The 22,921-nt window shown below is 39.3% G+C and overlaps 2 protein-coding genes and 1 long non-coding RNA gene across 6 annotated transcripts; 1 reads left to right on the top strand and 2 right to left on the bottom strand.

The window, feature by feature from the left end:
• Positions 1-149: 149 nt before the first annotated feature.
• On the bottom strand, positions 150-10,393 carry fam219aa (family with sequence similarity 219 member Aa). Of its 2 annotated transcripts, none has more exons than XM_086041682.1 (6): positions 10,160-10,393; positions 6,599-6,695; positions 5,733-5,826; positions 5,007-5,087; positions 3,690-3,765; positions 150-3,354 (listed from the first exon to the last, which is right to left on the bottom strand). In XM_086041682.1, exons 1-6 carry the CDS (start codon positions 10,217-10,219, stop codon positions 3,196-3,198), a joined length of 567 nt encoding a protein of 188 aa, XP_085897808.1. In that variant the 5' UTR covers positions 10,220-10,393; the 3' UTR covers positions 150-3,195. The 2 variants fall into 2 exon arrangements, with proteins under 2 accessions (XP_085897808.1, XP_085897807.1); XM_086041681.1 differs by having other exon boundaries at positions 3,711-3,765; positions 10,160-10,370.
• Positions 10,394-11,437: 1,044 nt separating this feature from the next.
• dnai1.2 (dynein, axonemal, intermediate chain 1, paralog 2) lies at positions 11,438-21,997 on the top strand. Its single transcript, XM_086040516.1, has 20 exons — positions 11,438-11,545; positions 11,688-11,732; positions 11,809-11,901; positions 12,020-12,100; positions 12,789-12,915; positions 13,163-13,218; positions 13,337-13,489; positions 13,586-13,645; positions 13,726-13,851; positions 14,050-14,134; positions 14,246-14,363; positions 14,427-14,470; positions 14,570-14,817; positions 14,903-14,992; positions 15,911-15,998; positions 16,135-16,214; positions 16,720-16,868; positions 17,321-17,420; positions 19,766-19,951; positions 21,566-21,997. The coding sequence occupies exons 1-20, from the start codon at positions 11,510-11,512 to the stop codon at positions 21,662-21,664; spliced, it is 2,064 nt and encodes a 687-aa protein (XP_085896642.1). The 5' UTR covers positions 11,438-11,509; the 3' UTR covers positions 21,665-21,997.
• Positions 14,497-20,102, bottom strand: LOC147142426 (uncharacterized). 3 transcript variants are annotated; one of them, XR_015088122.1, is made up of 4 exons: positions 19,853-20,102; positions 17,336-17,400; positions 16,804-16,861; positions 14,497-14,742 (listed from the first exon to the last, which is right to left on the bottom strand). It is a non-coding gene; the product is annotated as an uncharacterized LOC147142426 (long non-coding RNA). The 3 variants fall into 3 exon arrangements; XR_015088123.1 differs by having other exon boundaries at positions 17,336-17,397; XR_015088121.1 differs by lacking the exon at positions 17,336-17,400.
• Positions 21,998-22,921: the final 924 nt, after the last annotated feature.

The raw sequence follows: 22,921 nt of genomic DNA, 5'->3' as shown, positions 1-22,921 counted from the left end.
GTAGAACTTCTCCACAGCATACACACTCAGATTATTATTATTTTTTTTTTACCATTTACTAATTTGGAGGAACAGATGTGTAAAGTGTAATGGTCAGAACAGTCTAGGTGGCATTTTCATATATTTTCATCACGACAAAACAATCCAAGTTTCAGATAGCTATTATTTATTTTGGGGGGGGGGGGACATTTTGCACTTTACACAGAACTTGAACAACTGTTTAGTCTAAATGGATCCATTTTACAATCATCATAATGAGTGTTCGACAAATAAAACAAAACATTCATTGAATGAAAATATTACACATAGCTGGAAAATAATTTAAAATGTACAACTGCAAATAACTTGTGTTAGAATGCAATGTTATGGACAAAACACGGTATCAAATGACACTAGTCAGAAATAGTGTAACTTAGAAGAGGACTGACATATTTTCCACAGTCTAAATGTTTGCTCTAGACAGAAGTTTTAAGTAACAAAACAGACTTAATGCCACCAATTCAACCATCATTGTTGGCACCTTGCGAATGCGGTTTTAGTCAAATTGGGAAGACTCGATCATTCCACAATGGGACTACAGTGCAGTACGATTAATATGAGATTTGCCTCTGTCCATACACTCATTGCACTTTGCAATTTGTCCCCTTCAGAAGACCAAAATATGACCTCATATATGTGTTACTTTAACTGCAAAAATAACCACAAAAAAATATATATTTAGCTACAGTATACTGCATGTCTCAACATAGGACAGTATATCTAATTTTGACAAAATGTGTAAAATTACAGCATGAGAACCAAGTTGGGAAGCATAAACACGTTTCCCTTTATTATTGGAATTTCGGTTTGGTATAAAGATTAAGATTGATTAACTTGAATTGTACAAGTTGTCGTACAGGAAGTAGTGTTAAGTGCGCACGCACGTTGCTTCATCTTCAGCTAACTGGTCACTGTTGACACAGAGGAAGTGGAACAACATTTAAATTGTTTTGGGAAAACATGGAAGCCTTGGTCTTTTAGGGTCAATTTTATCAGAACAAATGCACACAATAGTGCTAGTACATACCAGGAAATTACCTCAACTGAGTGCAACTAGTGTAGTAAACAGAGCTGGGCAGTCCGTCGCTGGGCCGGCCCGGCCGGATGCCCATTTTTGAAGCAACGCCCCCCCGACTTGGAACTCAACTGTTTCAAAACAACTTGTGTCTGGGAGTATAGTCAAGCTGCGCGCAGCACTCAAGTATGACGCTGGCACATCAAGGTGGAGTTCATGCACTTCTTCTGGCGTCTTTCCTGTTTCCGGAAATACGCCGTAGCAAACCTGCTGTGTATAGTGGTGTGCTGGTATGCTTTTATTTTGAAGCCCGTGAACGAAAGGAAGTGTGGAAGATAAATAAGTAACTTGTTGAATGCGACTTCTGGCCGTCGATTGTACTCAAATAATTATACAATACGACAAAACCAACCCCGGGGCATTTTGAAGCATGTCCACAGCGGGTTCGAATAGTAAATTAGCCAGCTAATGATCCTTAAAAAGCCTCTGCCGTTAGCATGTCTCCCGCAGCGGCGTCAATCTTTTTTTTTTTTGTGCCGGGGGGCGGAACGGGGCGGGGGGGGTGATAATTTTTATGAATAAGGGCGGGGGGTCGCGGCCGGAAGGATACCCAGGTCAAGGGTGGAGGGTCGTGGCCGGACCGGCAAAAAAGGGTCAATTGCCCAGCTCTGGTAGTAAACATGAAGCAACCGTGTGTAAAATGGTGATTGGCAGTGACAATACAAAGCTGTGGCAGGTGTTATGGATATTTGTCCAAAATATATCGTATATCTCGTTGGATATGTACAAAAACAACAACAAAACCTCACCTTAAATAAAATTGAAGAACTCAAAGTATTTTACACCTTCCTTAAACCGGAAAGCTCAAATAAAATAGAAAGAAAAATGTGGCCACTGACGTCACATTTTTTTAAATTATGTGTCAAAATTCACAGCAAGTACAACAAATTGCACATATAACACTTTCTAAACCAGTAAGATTGTCATGAGAAATTAGGAGGATTTGGTACAAAAAGTAATGCACAGCAACTAGCAAAAACCTGATATACTGTATGCTCATATTCTCTAGACAAAATGACTGTTAAAATAAAACATCATAATCCATAATAGCTTTAAAATGATAACATTCCTTTAGCAAAATATTGCCCGTTTTCAGCGTTTCATATTCAGCTTTTGTGAGTTTTGTGGGGGCTGTTGCATGCACACAGAGCTCACACGTGCATGCAAGTTTCTGAGATTATACAACATTTTGTACCATTTCCTGCTAAATTCGCATGACAAGATGCTCCCTTCATATTTATGCATGGGTCGTCATTAACTGACAAGCTGGTCTGCCGCCATTTCTTAAAAATAGCTCCTCAAACAAAATAAAAAAATAAAATACGGTGAATGATGTCTGACAGTATGATTAATGGGTCAATAAGTGTGAGCAATCAGCTGCACAAGTTGGCCATTTGGCAGTTTAAACAGGCAAACATGCAAAACGTATGTCTTTTTTTTTTTTTTTTTTTTTATCGCAATGATGAAACAGACATTACATTAGAAAACTAAGATTTTGACTACTCTTAGTGTTTTATGGTGAGAAGTTGAATAGTTGAGGGCTACTTCTCTGGGTATATAGTACTCACACATACACATCATTATGTTGGACACATACAGTATATGCAGACAAAGCAGACTGGCGGTGTGGAACCGCACAAATTCCAATCTTTTACCCGACGAAGAAGAAGTAATTCTGATGATTTCTTAACTCCATGAGAGGTGTTTAGTTAGTCTTTCGTCCAATGGTTTCTAATCAACAGTCCTGAATGGTTCATGTGAGCAAAAAAAAAAGAAGAAAAAAAAAAATCACTGTAATGATGAAGGTCGAGTGAAGACGTAATAAGTTTTCCTTCAAGCTGATGTTTGTGCCATCATTGCAGTCCTAGTTCACCATACAAGGCAGAAGGTGCACACATCCAACCATAGGAGGAACGTGCACAAGATCCATTGGTGTTACCTACCGCCGTCGCTGACTGACATTTACAGACCCTTTTTTTTTTTTTTTTTTTAACTTCTTCTAAAGGTGTGCAAACTGTTGAAGCCGCTCGTTGTGGCCTCTGCATTTTTTTTTTTTTCTTGTGTAAAGAAGGAGGGCGGTGCTACTGGATCTGACACGCTGTGGAGGGAGCAGCTTGACAGCACATGCAGGTGGGGTTGACCGCTTTGGGCGGGATCAGATCCAGGTCTTCATCGTCTGGAATCTCATCCAGTCGGTAGCCATCCTTCAGCAGCTGGATGTTGAGGTCCTGGTTGATTTGCTGCAGTAGACAGAAGTAGGACTTGAACCGCGTTGATCATGGAGAATGAAAGCAAGTTGGTGTATTAACACGGAAACGTGCAGTGTCCGATGGGAGCTTTGAAAGTCACGACGCGTGGTCAGAGGAACGGTGGTAGACAAATACAACGCATCCCAGCACCCCAGCAACCTCCCCCAGCCAATTGGGATACAACTAGTAGGCTCGGTGAATCTGGTAAAGGGCTGAAGAGATGATGGGATTTGATGACCGGGTGGTGAGCAGGTTGTTCTTTGGCCAAATGAGGCGGCTAACAGGGTGACACTACATGAACTTCAATAAAATGTGTGCATAGATACCTGGTCCCTCAGACATCTCACCTCGGCTGAGGAGTATCCTGATGATGAGTACCTGGACATGTCGAAGTCGTCATCACTGCAAACCGTAGACAAACAACTTAGAAGATTCTGGTTTCCAGTGTGATATTCAGATGCTTGTTTGCTCGGACTAATCAAGATTTGTGGCTCGGAGGCATACTGTAGGCTTAATGCTATGTGTCACTTCAATTTTTTTTTTTTTTTTTTTTTGTTCAGGGGCCCCAAAAAATATTCAATGATGATCTGTATGACATCAGTCAAGTCAGCACAAAATAGGTTTTAATAAAAGATGACGCATGTTTTAAGATTTAGAAGATTAAACCCTAAAACTAACCCTGTTTGCTGCCCTGAATATAACCACGTTGCCTTAAATTGTTTTTTGAAATTGCATATATATATATAGCATTCTCAGTCGATGAATGAATGGATGGACGACCACATATAACCAGAACGGCAGTGAATAGAGTGCAGACCTCCGCCACGGCTTTAATTGCTATACAGTACTGTATTAGTGTTTTTTGTACATCAGTTGTGATCCAGATCCTCACAAGAATGTCATGACTAGTGCTGTGAACGTGATCAATAAAACAACAAGGCCGGCGTTGGTTATCTTCACAATATTGTAAAAGGGACGTTGACACACTATAATTCAAAGTGTTGCGTCACACTGATTTAGGTCTCGTTTGTTTTCCTGTACGTTACACAGCAAAGCATGTGAACAGTGTGTGCATGTGGATTTAAGATGTGGACAATCATTTGTGTGTGGGTGAGCTTTTTGGCACTGTAGAAAATGATGTAATACACCACATGAGCATGGCATGACAACGTGCCCGCTCAAAAGCATCGGTTCCTAGCTGAGAAGAACATTGCCATGCTGGAGCAACCTCCCTAGTCCCTACACCCAAGCCCTGGTGCCGTGTGATTGTTTTTCTCTCTTTCCCAAGCTCAAGGGGTCCATCAAGTTTGAATCGTTATGAATACGAGGACTCATCTGTGTCCAACACAAGACAATCCGGTCCAGGGTGGAAGCAGGCGCTCCCTCTGAGCTGCTTTTCCCTCTCCAAATCCTCACCCCACTATCCACTAATCCTGCACCCTGGGTGGGGCTTTGCCCCATTTTTGGATCCCGACTGTTCCAACTCTCTCAAGTAGCGTCATGGATTAATGTAACATGGTGAGACCAACAACACTATAAATCCTTCACTCGCCTCCGAGGTCAGGCATTTTGTTACTGGCAACTTTTGTATTTTGAAGTGTGAAATTATATTTTGGAAGGTGAAGCGTGTAATCTGCACGTACCTGTCGGTGTCCAGTGCTACGAGGGGCTTCTCATCTGGGCTCTGGTCTAAAGAGGAGTAGCCTTTATTTGGCACAACCAACCTGCACACAAGCAAAATGCGCGTTTCTTAATTCCAACCCACTTTTAACAGTATGTTTCGTCTGCGTTGTTCTTCTGTGATAATGGCATTTATACGCTATTTATGCTTAATTTCCTGTAAATCCTTTGCCATTATGAATACAATCGGCACGCCGTACAGGCGAGGCAGACTCCAAAAGACATATTGTATTTCCAAACAGCTACTCATAGAAGGTGTGAAAGAAGGTTCATCTTGCGTATTTGGGCATTCAATTCAGTTCCACAAAAGAAGGAAAAAGTGAGGTACATCTGTAACCCACAGAACGCAGCAGTCTAAGATTATCAGACTGCCTCAGAGCATTTGGCACCGAGCCACTCGGTAGCCTTTCATATATTCCCACTAATCCACCAGGGAGTGGGATTAGACAGAGCCAGTTGTCGATACTGTGGGTTACACCAGCTTTATGCGCTGCCTCTGTGCTCGCCGTTTACTCACACGGAACACAAACAAACCCGCACCTTTGTTGGTGCAATCTCTTTGTAGCATTACAAAGTCAGATGGCATCCCTCAAAAGGCTGGATGCAAATCTATTATGTGCCTGCGCGCTGTAGGCGCTATATTCTGTACTGAATGGAGCTCAACGTCGCGATGGAAAGGAACTTGTTACCTTGTCCTAGCATTCTTCTTAGGTTGTTGATTGACAGGACTACCCACAGTGCCATTCTTCACGGATCCCTTTCTGGCAAGGTCCCTCTGTTTCTCTGGGCAACCACAGGATGTGAGGTCATCAGTAAACATGACAATTAATGGCAACAAGATCGCTTGCAATGGATGGCTTAATGGTTATCTAGTCAAAAGTCAACTTTTGGAAGCTTCTCAAATCGCTATAATTCTCTTTTAATTCTTTTCAAAAACCCATTACTTGTAAAATCTCTGTGTTGCAATGATTAGGGCCCGTCTGATTAATAGGCCGATATTAGACCTTTTCAAAATAATAATAATCGGCCTGAATTTTGTTGAGAAAATGCCCATATAAATGTATTTTCTCATGAATTAGTAAATGCTGTTCAGTCGGTATGGACAGGAAGGAAAGGACAAGCATGGCTGACGAAGTGTTATTTGGTGTGATTTACATCGCCCACTTTTCATACGCCCATTAGGACGCAATGTCTCCAAGTACAGTGGTACCTCAAGTTACGAACTTAATTCGTTCCATGACCCCATTTGTCACTCGAAATGTTCGTAAATTGAGGTATCTTTACCCATTGAAATGAATGGAAATGTAATTAATCCGTTCCAGACCCAATAAATAAATATATATATATATATATATATATATATATATATATATATATATATATATATATATATATACCCCAAAAAATACGTTATTTAATCATTATTTATTCATTATTTTTTTAATAATCAGAAGATTAATTGGTTATCCTCATTTTTTTTTCTACCAAAAATCGGAATTGGCTTCAGATGGGTAATGTTTTCAAGCTGGAATTGGCACTGTGTGTGTTGTGATACCTATTTGGACTTGCAGCGGTGAGGGCTTGTAGTTTATAGCCACTGTCTCTCCTTTGGCATCAGGGTCAGCTTCTGAGTTGGAGGAGGCTGTCGGATCCTAGAAAACATGATCTTAGAGTGAAGTATTCTGCTTTATTGTACCAGCGTACACATTTTAGTACATTCTGATGCACCCTTACATTAACACAAACATTGCCAGAATGGCATAAAGCCTGCAAAATCAGCTCTCTTTAGATGGGATTCGTGTCCAACACCCCAGCACTAATTGCCTGAGTGCAACTATGACCGTGTGGTGTGCAGCATCAATAGGCCTGAGTGTTGTGCAACCTATACACTCCTGGCTCTAGTTCTTTCTGTGCGAGCGCTGATGGCATGGAGAGGAGGCCGTGGGAGAACAGAGGGGGCTCCTGTTGCGGCTCGGGCGTCAACAGATTGAGAGAGGGGAGCAGGGTCATGCGTGGCTTGCCCTGCTAACACAGTTGCACATTATGCTCATTCTAAAGCCTCCACTGTTGCAACAGGAGGGGCTCCACAGGGCCACAGAGAGTAGACCGCCAAGCAGTTGGCAAGAAATACATTTACCATGGTGATTGATGGAAGCTCCAAGGAATTAAATCGCGTGAGTTTAATCTGGACTAAATTGACAGTATGTTGCCTAATTTGTGAGAATGAAAGAATCAGATAATGGATGACTAGTTAGGGATACAGTACTTCATTGAGTGCACCTGCATAATCCAATAAGATCCAATCAATACAAGCGCAAAGGAGTGGAAAAATAACAAATCTAAAAAACAGAAAACTAATGTGAGAAAAAAAATGTATCTTAGTAAATTCTTCAAAAATAAATCAATACATATTTTAAAAAAAGGTCAGAAAGACCATGAAAGTCAACCACTGTACATATTTCTGAGAAACCACTGATAAATAAAAGCAAGTCCTGCCAAATCTGTGGTCACTAAAAGTACATCGTTTGTACTGGCATCACACACGTACAACAAAATAATACGAAAAGGAACCATACTGCTTTGAAAGTAGTTTAATTTGCATGTCACCCCAAAAACATATACGGGATTTAAGACCTATTCAAGACCAGCCAGTTCCTTTTTTTTTTTTAGATGGTATCAAAATTAAAACATGGCCTGCTGCTCCTACCTTTCACACGTATTGTATGTATGGTATATTGACACACCCACTTGCAGAAATGGCATAATCTCCCAATGTATCTGTTTCATTACCCCGATCTTCCTTCACTGCCTTCCCTGATGATGCCAGCACCACAGGGCTGCTGACACAGCACCAAGTCTACAGAGATTGAAGGAGGATTACACATGTGAGGCCTGACTAATCAGGTGACCACGAATGACAATAGCAACTGTTGTACATTACACCGTAACAGTCAACACAGCTCTCTGACATAATTGGATTCCCATTCATGTGCTCGGGCCAGACGCATGTGGCATCCATCTACTGTGACTCTCGGTGACTTTTGAAAATTCATATTTAATTCGAATTTTCTTTTTTTTCTAATATAATTCTACATTTGAAGATGAAGGTGCCATTGTAACATTAAAATTTTAAAAAATTTGGGTCACCCCAAAAAAAAAAAAAAAAAAAAAAAGTGGTTCGGATTCAGCAGTAAAAGTCATATTAACTAGGTAAAATAAATATTGTAATTGGCTCTTATTTTGCAAATATGGGGTACCATATATTCTACAGTGTACGTGAAATAGTAGTTTTTAATACAAATTGATGTCTGACTGTCAACTATGGATGTGATGATGGAACAAGGAAGCCGACAGTATTTTTGGTTTTCTTTAATTTCATGAATACGAGGAGAACTCAAATAGAAATTGAAAAATCAAAAAAAAGAAAAATTGAAAATAATTCAAATTTCAATTGAACGTTCACTTCAACTATGAGGTTTTTTTTTCCCCAGAGTTCCAAGTTACAAAGTTTGTGTCTTCTGTAGCAGTCCATTGATTTCATAAATACAATACACAATAGTTATTTTATACATACAGGTTAAAAAAATAAATTACAAAATAAATAAATAAATAAAAAACACCACATATGTATGCAATGTCAAAAGGGTTTTGTGGCAGCCTGTGTTTTTTTTCCCCTTGGGGAGATGGAAAAAATGGTTCTGAGTATTTAAGGTTGCCGACCCCTGTGCATGGTTACACTGCACATAAGCTTAAAACCCAAGAGGATATACTAGGTGTGTGTGTGTACGCGTGTCCGTGCGCGTGTACTCAATGTGTGTGCATGTGCGTGCGTGTTGTGTGTATACCGAATCTGTGTGAGTAAGAAGCAGATGGGAAGCTGATTCATTCGGAATGACAATGAAGTGTTTAGCATTACAAAGGCCTTGCCATATGTACAACTATCACCATCGGATAGCGTAAAAATGTAAAGTGAGTGACTGCACCAATAAACTGACAAAAAAAAAAAACACTGATGAGCTACAGCTAGTGTATAATAACAATCTCTGACTGACACGATCTATGTTCATGCCCTGCCGCAAATAGTGAAAATGTGCACACTGAAGCCTCCCGAACATGATTTGTAATTGCCTATGGATGCCACAAGATGGTAGCAAAGGACTACCTTTGTCTTAAGTCGCTTCAAATTGTCATCAAATAGTGAATAGGTGAGTTGTACAGCTAATATTGGAGGACAGGCTCCAAAAATGTATACAGTATATCCACAAATTGTCAAATGCCAAATCACAAATATGTGGGGGTTCACTGTATTATTGTACTGTGGCTTGTGTTTGTACACAGCACAAGTGTGTTAAATGAAGTGCTCCACAAATATGAGTCCCAACCATTTTGTGTGGCACAAGACAATACCAGGTGTGCCACGGGAAATTATCCAGTTTCACTTAACTGGTCGTAATTATTATTCACCACAAATAAAATATCTTTGTTCGTCTATCTGTGCGCATATACTTACGGGGAGAGAAATTCTACTGAATGGAAGAATGTACATAACTGACCAGAGCAGCCACCATTTTTGGGAGATATTTTGGCTTGTTGGGAAATACTGCCGTACAGAATAATGCTCAGATTTTTGTGACTTCCTGTTACTCACTGAGATTTGTCATATGACATGTTTAAAAATGGAACCGTGAAGAGCGTAGCAGCTAGCAGTCTAGAACAGAGATCCTTTTCATCATGTGGGGTTGCACCCAACTAACACGTCACCAAATGACGAAATGTGATAGTGGTGGGCGCAAGCTGCGTTAAATGTCAACACTGCTATACTGGCGTTGTTTTGAAAGACGCGATTTGTGCCCCCGTTTAAGCATGATATGGATAATGCGTTGTTTACTAGCTCCTTTTCATACAAGGAGGGGCGAGAATTGGCAGCGATGCTCTTATTCGTTTATCAATCTGACGTTATCGCTTCTCCCATCCCGAGATAAGACCGGAGAAAAGCCGCAATCATGCTCACGCTCGGATCGAAGGCGAGCTGGAATATAACACAAAATGACACAAACCAGACAAGGTTTCCAATCAATGGGCCGATTAGCATAGAGATGAGCGCTTGCTCGCTTACCAAAGGTTGCGTTTCTCCGTTGACTGGAGGCACTTGGAACCTGTCGATTTCTTCCATCATTTTTGCCAAAACCTTCTTATCACGGTTCAATATTAACGATAAACTACGGTTTGTGTCTAAGTGTCCCGATTTGAGATGCTCCGCTGCAGCATTATAGCGGTTCGTTTTCCTCCATCCCGACAGAGGTGACTCGACAGCAAAACAGCAGCGCCGCCTCACTTCCGGGTTGATGAAATATTCATGAGGTTGCCCACCTATCAGGGACAACATCACCAGCAAGTGCGCAGTCAAGCAAATACATGCCTCGCTTGATATTTGCATATCTAATTGACACAAAAGCACTCTGAGTATGTTTGCACTTTACGAACCATCATCTAATGTATATTTTCTGTCACATTAACATCCACGTAAAACGGGGACGTATGAAAGTCGTAGAAAATGAATGTAAATGGGTTTGCAAATCTCTAAAAATTTGCAAATTGGTTTAGAAAATTAAACACCATTTTTATAACATATTATAAGACTTAGAAACACATTTTTGATAGCCTTTAAAACTACATGATGAATCAAAATACTTTGTCAGATACCTGGGTGAAATACAGCTTTATATTGTTTCAATGTTGGTTTAAAGTCATGCTGTTTGCTCACAATTATGATCAACGAACGAAAGACAGAATTCTGTATAACTATTGACTAGGACAATTATTCCATGTTTTTGTTTTCTCACTATTTGGGGAAAAATGAATTAGAATTTGTGAAAAGCTAGACTTTCATTGGTGTGCAGTAATTTTGACACCTTTGCAGTTTGTTAGACAAATATTTATGGGAGCACAGTATGCCAAAATATTCATTCTGAAAGTAAACTAAAAGTTTTCCAACAATTTTCTGCTCAGAAATAGTCAAACCAAAACAGGTATTAAACACTCAGATGTTGGTGGCACTTACCTCCTGTAAATAGCCCAGCTAAAGTAAGCAAAATGAGATTTCAATGGCACAAGCAACGGTATGTAAAAAGTGAACTCTTTAGATTACTTTTGGTGGCCTTTGCTTATGTGTGCTTGTTGTGTGTGCTACTGGGATAAATAGGATCAAATGTGGTGCATACGTGCATGATGAAAGCATGTTTATTTTTAAGGATAACTTAAGTGGTTCAAGCAGAGTTATTATCCAGGGGGGCAGTCATGCACAACGACAGTTGTTTGCGAGCTGCTAGAAGGACAATCGAGGAAGCTCTATTGAGACTTGTGGTTGTCACGGCAACCGGTATACAACGGGGCAGCCAAGCCTTCTTCAGTCTTCACCTGCTGGAACTTTCCTTTGTAGTTCTGTCCAAAGTTGAGTCTTTTGGGGATGACAACTAATCATGTTGCGGCACCCGGGAAAAAGGTAAACATTTTCTAAGTACTTCACGTGGAATTAAGTTAATGAGAAATGATGGGGTTGTGGGTCAGTAAATAAGCATTTTGTGTGTATATTGTGCAAATGTAACATCCTGTTGTTGTTTTTCATGTTACATTTAACTGATCAGAAGGTGCCTGGTGCAAAGTCACAAAAAGCTACCACCAAGAGAAAGGTAAGTCACGTAAAAAATAACACACTCAATTCATATTTCTTGTATTTACTCACAGCGACTGTATGCAACATTGCAGGATGAGGAAGATGACTGTGGTGATTATGTATGGGAAGAAAGGACTCATGGCAAACTTATTAAACCTGCTGATCAACTGGACCTCACTGATGCTGTAAGAGAGAAATAACCCCAAAATAAAATTAATCATCATCTTAACAACATGAGTTACCCTGATAAATTACTCAGTGTTGCAGTGTGTTCTCTGTTTATTTGTATATTAATTCAAATAGGAGCTGAAAGAGGACGTCACTAGGATTCTGACAGCAAAAAATCCACATGCGCCCCAAAACATTGTCCGATACAGCTTCAAGGTAAGAAAATTACACCACTCTGAGCACACTTTGTAAATGTAGGAAATTAGGAATCAGTCATATCCATTATTCCAGCAAATTATTCTTTTTAGTTAGTCGTCAAATTAATGCCATTATGCAGACAAAACTTAAATTTTCAAAAGCAATAAAGCAATTTTGAACCAATGTAACATTTCATCTATGGCATGCAATTTTTATATTATTATTATTATTATTATTATTATTATTATTATTATTATTATTATTATTATTATTATTATTATTATTATTATTAATAATAATAATAATAATAATAATAATAATATTAATATTAATATTATTATTTACTAGAAACATTCTATCTATTTGAATACATCTAATCTGTCTCAAAACAATACAGTACATTGACGTTTTACCAAAACCAGAATAAGAACTCCTTCATTATTTTATTATAGCAGATACAAAGTGAGAATTGGAAACTGAGAATTAGGTCATCCTTGAACGTGTTCTGTATTGCCATTTGTCTGCTCTGTCTACCACCCGTAGGGGCATATTTGCTCTGCATCTGATTGTTATGATATGCTATGAATCACAGGTCATGATGAATCAGTGGTTCATCGTTGCATATCATAACAATCAGACAAATCCCCTGAAGGACATTGAACCGGAATCACTATTTTTAACGCAGCTGCTGTTTTGTCTTTTCCAGGACGGTGCTTTCAAGCTGACCAGTGTTGTCGAGCAGCTGGCTGTCCACTTTGTCTTGGATGGTTGTCTCATACATCAGGACTCGGATGAGGCTCGCAGGCTGGCAGCCAGTGAAGACCTCCTTGAAGGTTGCTCACTAACACCTGCAACATGTTCTATTCTATCTAAGAAAATGATATTTTGCCAATACGCCATTTGTGTGTAATTACAACTGCAAGCATTGTCCTTTATGTTTGTGTAGACCACTTAAGCCGACAGAATTTGTGGTGCAGTTCATACTTTGAGCCACCAAGTGTCACTATCAACATGTTATCAAATTTAAAAAAACAAACAAACATGCATTTCATGTATGATTTGGTTCTTGATTGTGTCCAGAGAAAGCAACTGGTGATACTGGAGCAGAACCTGATGAGGAGAAACCAGACACATTGGTATTTTTTTTAATTATTTTTTAGTTGAGAAAAAAACATTCAGTTCTAGTAATTCTAGGACCCATAAGACATCACCTGGTGGTTAAAGAGTGTGATTTTAGCTACAATGTCTTTTTAGGATGCATCTGGAGATGGTGGTGAGGATGAAGATGCTCTAGAAGACGACAGACCAGACAGCGTTGCTTCCAAAACAAATGATCAGGAGCCAAAATGTACAAACCAGTTCAATTTCATCGAAAGAGCCTCCCAAACACTCAATAATGCATTGCGGGTAGGAGAAAAGTCTCATTTCTGTCCTCTCTTCCTGTAAAATAAAACACGCTGTATACAGCGATTCGGCAAGACTTCAAGTTGTGTTTCCATGCAGGATAGAAGCTGCCAGACGGTACCGCCTCCACGCTGCAACTATTCGGCCACCGCTAGTCAGGTAGTGGATTCTCTGACTTCAATTCCGCTAGAGCGGCTGGAAATGCTTATAAATTCTCATCTTCTCTTTTGTGTGTTCAGTGGGAGATATATGATGCGTACACAGAGGAGCTGCAGAAACAAGAAATGAAAAAAGAGACGCAGAGAGCCTTCCAACCAAAGAAAGATGGTGACCAAAACAAAAAGAAGATACTGAATGACACTCCGGTAACTTCCCTTAGTTGAAATGATCCTGGGTTCCATGTTCTACTGTTCATATCCTTCTCTATTACTAAATGCTACTTCTATATTAATGAACCCTCAAATCCCTCAAATATGCATTGGATGTTTTTTCTTGCTCATAGTGCAACAGGAAGCACATTTTTCAGCATTGGTCAGGCCAATTTAACATTTTCATTTCAGCAGAGTGATGACATCACCCAAATGGCCGTGGCAGTCACACTGTTGGAACGAATGGTCAATCAGAACACATGTAATGACATAGCACAAGGTGTGTTTATTCTTTGTCTGATACTGCATTCCAGATGAAAAGGACCGCCGATATTGCAATCTGTCTGACTGCTACTAAAATATTTTCCTCTTTCACTTTATGTCCTTCCAGATTTCAAATACTTTGAGGATGCGGCAGATGAATTTAGGGAGCAAGAGGGCACTCTCCTTCCCTTGTGGAAGTTTCAGTATGACAAAGCCAAAACGATGTCTGTCACGGCACTCTGCTGGTAGGTTTGCTCATAAATGATAACGCAGCACAAGATACGTAATGAATGCACCTTATTCCACAGGAATGAGAAATATCCCGATCTTTTTGGCGTGGGATTGGGATCTTGTAAGTCATTGACATGAATGAATCAATTCTTTGACTTTCTGACAAGCAAACATGTTTATTGGTATGACCGAATACAATTTCTATTGCAACTACCGGCAGATGATTTCAGCAAACAAGGCCGCGGGATGCTCCTCTTCTACACGTTGAAGAACTCGACCTTCCCCGAGTACATCTTCCCCACAGGTGCCGGCGTACTGAGCCTCGACATTCATAAGCGACATTCCTATCTGGTGGCTGTCGGTTTCTATGACGGCTGCGTGTGCGTGTACAACCTGAAGAAGAAGGGACTGGAACCTGAATACAAGAGCAATGCTAAAACTGGCAAGCACACTGACCCTGTCTGGCAGGTTAGCTATTAAGCTACATATATATTTGCTGTGTACAGTATGTACAGTATTGGTGTTTTGCAATTGAGTTTGGATTTTCAATCAGGTACGATGGCAATATGACGACATGGACAACAACCACAATTTCTATTCTGTGTCGTCTGATGGCCGTGTTGTGTCTTGGACACTCATTAAGGTTGGTTTTTTGGACCAGTACTTATATATTATGTTTAGATAGCATAAGCCAAGGTTTCTTGTTCACACAATAGGTTTTATTCAATTTGACTAATAGCTGACACAAAATGGCTTAGGTATCTGAAAACAAAGATAGACTCACGACTCTTCTGTGTTTTACTGGCTACAGTTTTAAAACACGAGTAGCTTTTTTTCCAGATATTTTTGTTTTCTGACTGTCCTTCTATAGTAGTACATCATCGCTTTCCTGTGAACAACATGTATGTCCATTTTTTTTTATTTTTTTAATTTTTACGTGAATGGGGTTTCCGAGTTACAGACATCCCATTAACCAGGTTTTTTTTTTTAATTACAAAATTGGACATAGAGTACATAAAATGTCCACGTGCGATGCAGTGCTAACAATTGAATTAAACCACCACTGCTGTCCTATAAATGAACATAATTGGAGATTAACAAAATCATCATTTCTGTAATGGTTGTACACTAGTACATAGAAGTACCTGAAAATGTATTTTTTCACACTTTAATATAATTATTGTTTCTGTCAATGAATTCAATTCTCTTAAGGGAAAATTTTGTTAAAATTGTGACAAATTATGAATTATAGTTATTTAATTTACATTCTTGAACAGAAAAAAATATTTTAGTGATGGAATGTTTTTTTTTTTTTTTTTCTAATTTAGTTCTCTCAAGGCCCAAGGTGCCATTTCAAATGATGAAAAAAGGTGAATTCAATTTGAAATCCCTCATTCCTATTCAAAATGTTACAACGTTGATTGCTCATTGAAATTGAATGAGTCGGCATTTAAGCAGCAGCAGCAGCAGCACACTGTAGGGTCTCTTTTCATTTTTATGACAAGGGATCTAATAAATATGTTTAGCACAAGTGTATCACAATGTATTTGCATGTCCGCAGAATGAGCTGGTCTTCTCGGACACGATCAGGCTTACAGTGGCTGATGCTGTGTTTGATGCTCCTGAGGCTATTCAGGAGCGTAGCACTGGTGAGATTTTTATTTCTTAAGTAATGGAGTATCATAAACTGTGCTAGAAATTATACTTGCTTTATGCTCATTAGTCTGGCCATTGTCTGTCATTGTGGACTGCACATTTAAGTGCCCAAATACCTCTTGTGTTCAGTTGGCGGTACATCCTTTGACTTCCACAAACAGACTGACTCTCTTTTCGTGGTTGGCACCGAGGAGGGTAAAATACACAAGGTATGTTGAAATTCATTCCACCATCTAAGATTTGGCTGTCAATGAACTGTCAGTGGCTTGAAATAGAGCAGCTGTGCCCACAAGCCATAAAGCTGATTTAGTTTGTGAGTATGCACTTTATTTTTCACTGCACTCAGACCTGCAATCCAAACTGTGAAGTTCTTAAAATTAGACTTTTCAAAACTTTGGCCACACAGGATTTCATTATTCTTTAAGACTAAAAACTATTTTACAATGAAATTCTCTGCCGGAATAATACTAACACATTCTGTATTCTATTCTTTTTTATTCTATTCTTTTTTATTTATTGTATTGTTTGTAAAGTGCTTTGTTACAGCTCTCGCTGTTATGAAATGCGCTATATAAATAAAATTGTATTGTATTGCATTCTATTCTATTCTATGTGCCGCTCTAGATGTTTTGACAGTTTCAGATATTCAAACTATTAAGAGAAAAAGTTCATCATCACCTTTGGTTTACAGTAAATTTTGTTGCCATTCTTTAGTGCTCCAAGAATTACTCAAGCCAGTTCCTGGAGACGTACGCTGCTCACAACATGGCAGTGGATGCAGTGAGGTGGAATACTTACCACCCGAAGGTTTTCGTCTCCTGCAGCTCGGACTGGACCATAAAGATCTGGGACCATACTGTCAAGTAAGACCAAGGAAGGATGAAAGATTCAAAAATCAGCAAGCAACATTTATTTTGGATACACTGACCGTACAGGTCTTTTTATCCTTTTAAGTATTCTGCATGTCCTTATATTCTCCACATATGATTTCATAGCACATTTGTTACCTCCTACTCCTTGTCAGCAGTGTTAGCTTGACTGCTATATGATCCATGAAATCATGTACAGTATAGTAAATTATTGCCCTAAACATTCCTAACATCACCTCTTCATCCCCCGTTTTACCTGTCTCCAGCTAGTCCTTTTTTTTTTAATTTACCTGTTCAACCCAAGTGAAAACAAAGTCAGTGATGTTGCTGGAAATCATTTAAAACTGCATTAACATATTCCCACCTGGGCTCACTAAAGTATTCTTCAATATATTATTAATGAAGACAGATTATATTCACATTGTTTGTCTGAACTGTTTTTCCAGCACTCCCATGCTCACTTTTGAGCTCAATGCTCCAGTTGCTGATGTGGCCTGGGCGCCGTACTCCTCCACTGTCTTTGCTGCTGTCACCACAGAAGGATTGGTAAGAATCATTTGAAAGTAACAAATTGGCATGAATGATTCTTTATTAATTATTATTTAATGGTCCTTTTTGTATTATTATTATTATTATTATTATTAGTAGTAGTAGTAGTAGTAGTAGTAGTAGTAGTAGTAGTAGTAGTAGAAGTAGTAGTATTAAAGCACTGGACATTTGATCATATATATGATGTAAAATATCCAAACCTGATAAGCTTCCGCGCCATGCAGGAAATAAAAAAAAAAAAAAGACAATAATCATCCACATTTTCAAACAATAATCTGGTGTGATCTGATAGTTTGAAGTGACCAAGCTGTAGCCACTGTTGTAGCTATACCGCATAGTTTTGCACAACAGAGTACCATGTGAAATATTTCCTACTCTGGGCAAGCAAAGTGTTTAGGTGACACATCTACAATTTTGAAGACACACTGCATGCACATTCAGCAGCACAATAAAGTGTGTCCAAAATGTTTCAATTGTACTGTTTTTAAAATGTTCTTTTCAAGGTGACAGCAAACTTGCAGCGTACATAGTAGCGAACACACCGCTGCCAAGGTTTAGCAATCTTGATATGGATCGGCACCAAAGTGTTCAAACATGCACACTTCCTGCAAATGCCAGAATTTTGTCATGAAGATGCATTATTCACTGAGACAAATGACCCACAATGTGAATGACAGTGGAAAGTATTTTTTTCCTCTGGTTTCAGTTTCAAATTTGAATGGCCTCGCAAATGCTATATTGTTTACATGTAATCCCGCTCATTTGCAAAAGAAGAGTGCCAACATCATTTAAAAATGTGAATATACTGTACAGTAAACAAAAGACCAAACAGCACTTTTCATCTTTTTCCCCATCACAAACTAGATGCATTTTTTCCACGTTGGCACACCCCACTGGGCCATTGATCAGAGCGAATATTAATTAGTCCACCTACACACCTCAGACTGCTTCTTTTTGTTCCAAAAATGATCTCCCCCGTTCAGGAAGGAGGAAAAAAGGCAATTGAGACTTAGGTATCATATTGATGAGTAAAAAGAGATCAAAATGTATTCGTTTTTCAGAAGTCATTTAAAGTTTGTTAAATGTCATTGCCAAACATTCCCCAAAGTGAATCCCCTCCACAATTCAAATGCCTGACACTTGACATTTTCTGTGACATCAGTTTGACTCATTGGGACTGATACTGTCTGTGTTTGCGATGATTATAACATGCCTGGTGGCCTGAGAAGTGAAAAAAATTGCTCTCTGCTAAATCATAACTCCGTTTCACTTTTGGGAGACTTGACATCAGAGCGGAGTAGCGGACAGATGTGGAATTGTTATGTCAAGATGAGACATCAGTGGGCCCAAGTGAGATTATTGTGAAAATCTGTATTTGCTCTGTCATCTTTGCCTTCTAAAGTCACACATCTTCCCTTTACAAAATTCAAAATATTATATGTTATTTAGCATCATGATAGGGGGGAAATATTACTGAGACATACTGAGAGGTGTATCAGTAGGATGCAGTACAATTCTACGATAAAATATATACAACTAGTTTCAATCCATTTACTTTTGAACACACCACCCGCAGGTTAAAAAAATAAAATAAAATAATTGCATTTGATTTGCTATTGTCCCATTCCCCTCCTGTATATGCAGATTAAAAAAACAAACGTATTTTGTTTGGTATTCATCATTCAAAATTGCAAAGTGAAAACAGAATATTGCCTTTCCGTTTGAAATGGATTACAAAGACTCTAGGTGTGTATTGATCTTAAATTATTAAATACATGGGCAATCTAATGCGATCACATTATTGACATTTGAAAAATTCTTAGAAGACAGTAATAGAAAAACACAAATTAGTTCACTGCCAAAGGGACACAGGCTGTAGAAAGTCACACAGATCAATTACAAGTGCCGACTGTGAGTGACACTTTGCGTGCAGAAAAGTACTCACAGTTAGTGTGGACACAAGTGACCCAGGCACAGTCATTCATTGCAATACTCGGCAAATGCCTTTCTGAAAGGGGAAGTCAACTAAAACATTCACAATAATATGTTCTATGCAGCCCCACTAGTCTATTCTGATTAATATTGCCTTTGTGGAATATGAATTAAGCAGTTAAATCCACCCATTCAACTTGCTGTTGACTGAAAATGACATCACAGTTGCTCAGGTAACGACCAATCACTGCTCGTCTTGCAAACGTCACATGACCAAACTCAGAAAACTTGGTCAAGACAGAGTTTACAATGCAGCTCTTCGATTGGATCTCATGAGATTGAGCAGGTAGTTTTCAGTGTTCCATCCATCGTTTGCTCATCTCACTAAGTTGTTTTGATATATTTTCCAGGTCCATGTTTTTGACCTGAGCATCAACAAGTATCAGGCTATCTGCCGGCAGCCAGTGGTGGCAAAAAATAAGAGCAAACTGACTCACATCGAGTTTAATCCCGTCCATCCAATCATCGTCGTGGGAGACGACAGAGGCTCTGTTATCAGCCTGAAACTGTCCCCTAACCTCCGCAAGAAACCAAAGGTAAGAGCCGTTATCAAGAAGACCCCTGGGAAGGAGCAGGCGTGTGTTTGTGTCCTTGTCGATGTCCCGTCACATTACATTACTCTGCTGTTCTACGTTTATGACCGACGGCTCTTTTTACTTAAGAACAGCGGCTCCCCTACTCGTTGTCAGCACCACCAATCGATTGTGTCCCCTCTTGAAATTTTTCTTCTTCAGGTCAGTCATCAATTAGCAATGTGTACCCTTGAGTACTGTCATTAGATTAGCTTGTCATTAGCTCTCACCAGAGGCTATGGAGATGATCTAACTTGTCTTATTTAAAAGATTGGAACAGATTTCCTGCGACTTATTCGTTTTACTATGCCCACGGGCTTCCCAACGGTTATGACCTGAAATGTATTGAATTTAATAAACCAAAAACTTTCATCGCATTAAATATTTACAATTTGCCCATAGCACGTCAAACGTTTTAAGCATGCATCGGTATATAATTTATGTTGTTGTTGTTTTTTAATATTCTAAATATTAAATATTCAATTCTAAATATTCTCCGTACCATTAAAAGGGAAGATCTCAGAATGGTCCAGGCTCAGAACTTAAACCAATTCGAATCTAAAGTAGATGTGGACTCACTTATACACACTCATAATTGAAAACTAAAACCAATCTCAATTTAATTTATCATGGTTATTAACCGTTAAGGCCTTAATCAAGGAGGAACTTGCAGTCTTCCTTCTTGATGGTGCAATGAAAATAGGTTAAATTCTAATGATCGTAATGTGTTATACATTTTACAACGCATTGTGGGCCATACTCATAAACAGATCTCTTAAGCAGTGAAAACACACACACACACACGTAAGCCCGGTGGCGCATCATTATCATCCTTAGACTACAGTCCTTGAGAGCACATTTGGGACATAATTATAAAGTTCAGCACTGCTGACAGTGCTCCTAGATCTCAGCGTAGCAAATAGCCATCAGACACAAGCACCCATTGCAAATATTACAAACAACATGCTGATAACATTGACAGCGAGGCCCCAAAAAATTACCACAAAGACAAAATGGCAAATCAACAAATGAATTTGTGCTGCATAGAAACACATTTCATGGTGCAGCGGAAAACGAGAGAGAGAGAGAGCGTGTCATTCAGACACTATTATTTGAGTTTTACAATGAATGAAAATGGGGATTTAATGAAGTTTACAATGTGTCTTTTATAATGGAATCGTCTATTAGATTGAACTGAGCTGGAGGGCTGCAGTTACTGCAGCTGATGTTGTACACAAAAGAGTGCTGTTCACGTTGACGTGCGCCGGCTACTGCCATGCTGTGAGTGGTGTTTGTTGGGAATAATAAGAATAATTATAAAGAAGCAAAACCAGATATTGGTGGAATATTGGCGCAAATATCCATGGCTATGTTGATGAAGCCAACCAAGGCAAATCAGTAATCAATATTTTTTTTACAAAGCCGTTTTTTGTTATGCAGTGTAGATCAGTCTTCTATTTTTATTGTTTTCAATACACTGCAGCCATCTTAACTACCTGTATGTATGTAAACTCCTTGTGTTTACTCAGCAAAGGTCAAGTAATTCCTGTGTGTGGGTGTGCGTGCGTGTGTTTGTAGGGCAAGAAAGGTCAAGAGCTGCCCGAAGGTCCTGAAGTGGAAATGGCAAAGATGGAGAAGCTTCTCAGTCTGCTGAGGGACTCGGAGCAAAGCAAGTGACCCTCGTGTTATCCTCGGAGAAGTTCCATTCTGTTCATTCGGCGAGTGGGAAAAAAAAATAAGGACACTTAACGTTTCTGCCCTGGATGTCAATTTTTTTTCTGATGCCAGTATTTTATCAAATTCCCATTAAGCCATTAAACACCCGTTTTATTTTGGAAAATGTCCATACAAGAATACAGAACTTTCCCTTAATGTGTCTTGTTTCCAGTTGTGGTCAGATTATTCCCCCTGTTTGTTGTGAAATTGTTTTTTTTAATTATCCGAAGTGCCTTGTTTGCCCCTTTATTATTATTTTTTTTAATAAATCATGTTTTTTTAGTACAACTTGCACTCCTGCCTTGCCTCTTTGCCCAGTCCCAACCAAGCCTTGTTCCACGAACAGTCGAGTTGCAATCGATTCAAAGCCCGATTCAAAAACCGATTCAATTCAAAGAATGAAATCAAAAATAAGAATGATTTGATGACCTGGATGAATGAGAACATCCCAACACCTGGCAAGTAGCTTGCTCAAATATAGGCAACACATAATTTGGGGCTCTCCTGAAAAAAGTATAGGTAAAAATACCATATCTTGTTTTTCTCTCATCAAAGAAATCACTCACATTCAATTAGAAAATGCATTTATTATATATTAAAGCACTTGTTACATTAAACAGGCAACGTTAGGACTGCAGTGTACTTCAGCAGTAATTCACAAAGGCAATTCCATATGTATTAAACAAGTTGAACGTGGGAGAGCATTCTTCTAAGTGACCATCAAAACAAATTAGCCTGATAGATGAAACATCTTTAGGCCACAACCAGACCAATGATGTTATTAATTGACATGCACGTGCAGTCCTGGGCAGCATTCCAGGGATGGACCAAAAGTCTTCTGACTTCATTCGACAGTAGAGTGAGAGCTTTGCTTTGAGCGATGATGCTGCTGCTGCTGCTGCTGCTGCTGCTGCTGCTGCTGCTGGTTGGTTGCGATGCTCTTGTTCAGTGAAGTACCACTCAATGTCCCCCTGACATCTTGCTTTGGACACATGCAGCACTCTGTCCATTAACTGTGATTTGTTAGTTGAGCTCCTCGGGTTTTGTCGGAGAGGGCTATTGGTCCATGTTGCTTTGACAGTGCGTTTGTTTGACAGCAGCCCCATTATATAAATGTGTTTGGGACACTTAGACGTTACACCTACAGCTAGTAAAAGGAAAGCAAGGCTAAGCAAATCCCCTTTACATGTCATTCAGGTCAGAGTCAGTGGGACATCG

The sequence above is a fragment of the Filicampus tigris genome, chromosome 9 (genome assembly GCF_054856515.1).
Source record: "Filicampus tigris isolate MCC_2025a chromosome 9, RoL_Ftig_1.0, whole genome shotgun sequence".
In the NCBI taxonomy this organism is placed as follows: domain Eukaryota; kingdom Metazoa; phylum Chordata; class Actinopteri; order Syngnathiformes; family Syngnathidae; genus Filicampus; species Filicampus tigris.
The sequence above is the reverse complement of the archived record's forward strand: the minus strand, read 5'-3'. Positions and strand labels throughout refer to the sequence as shown.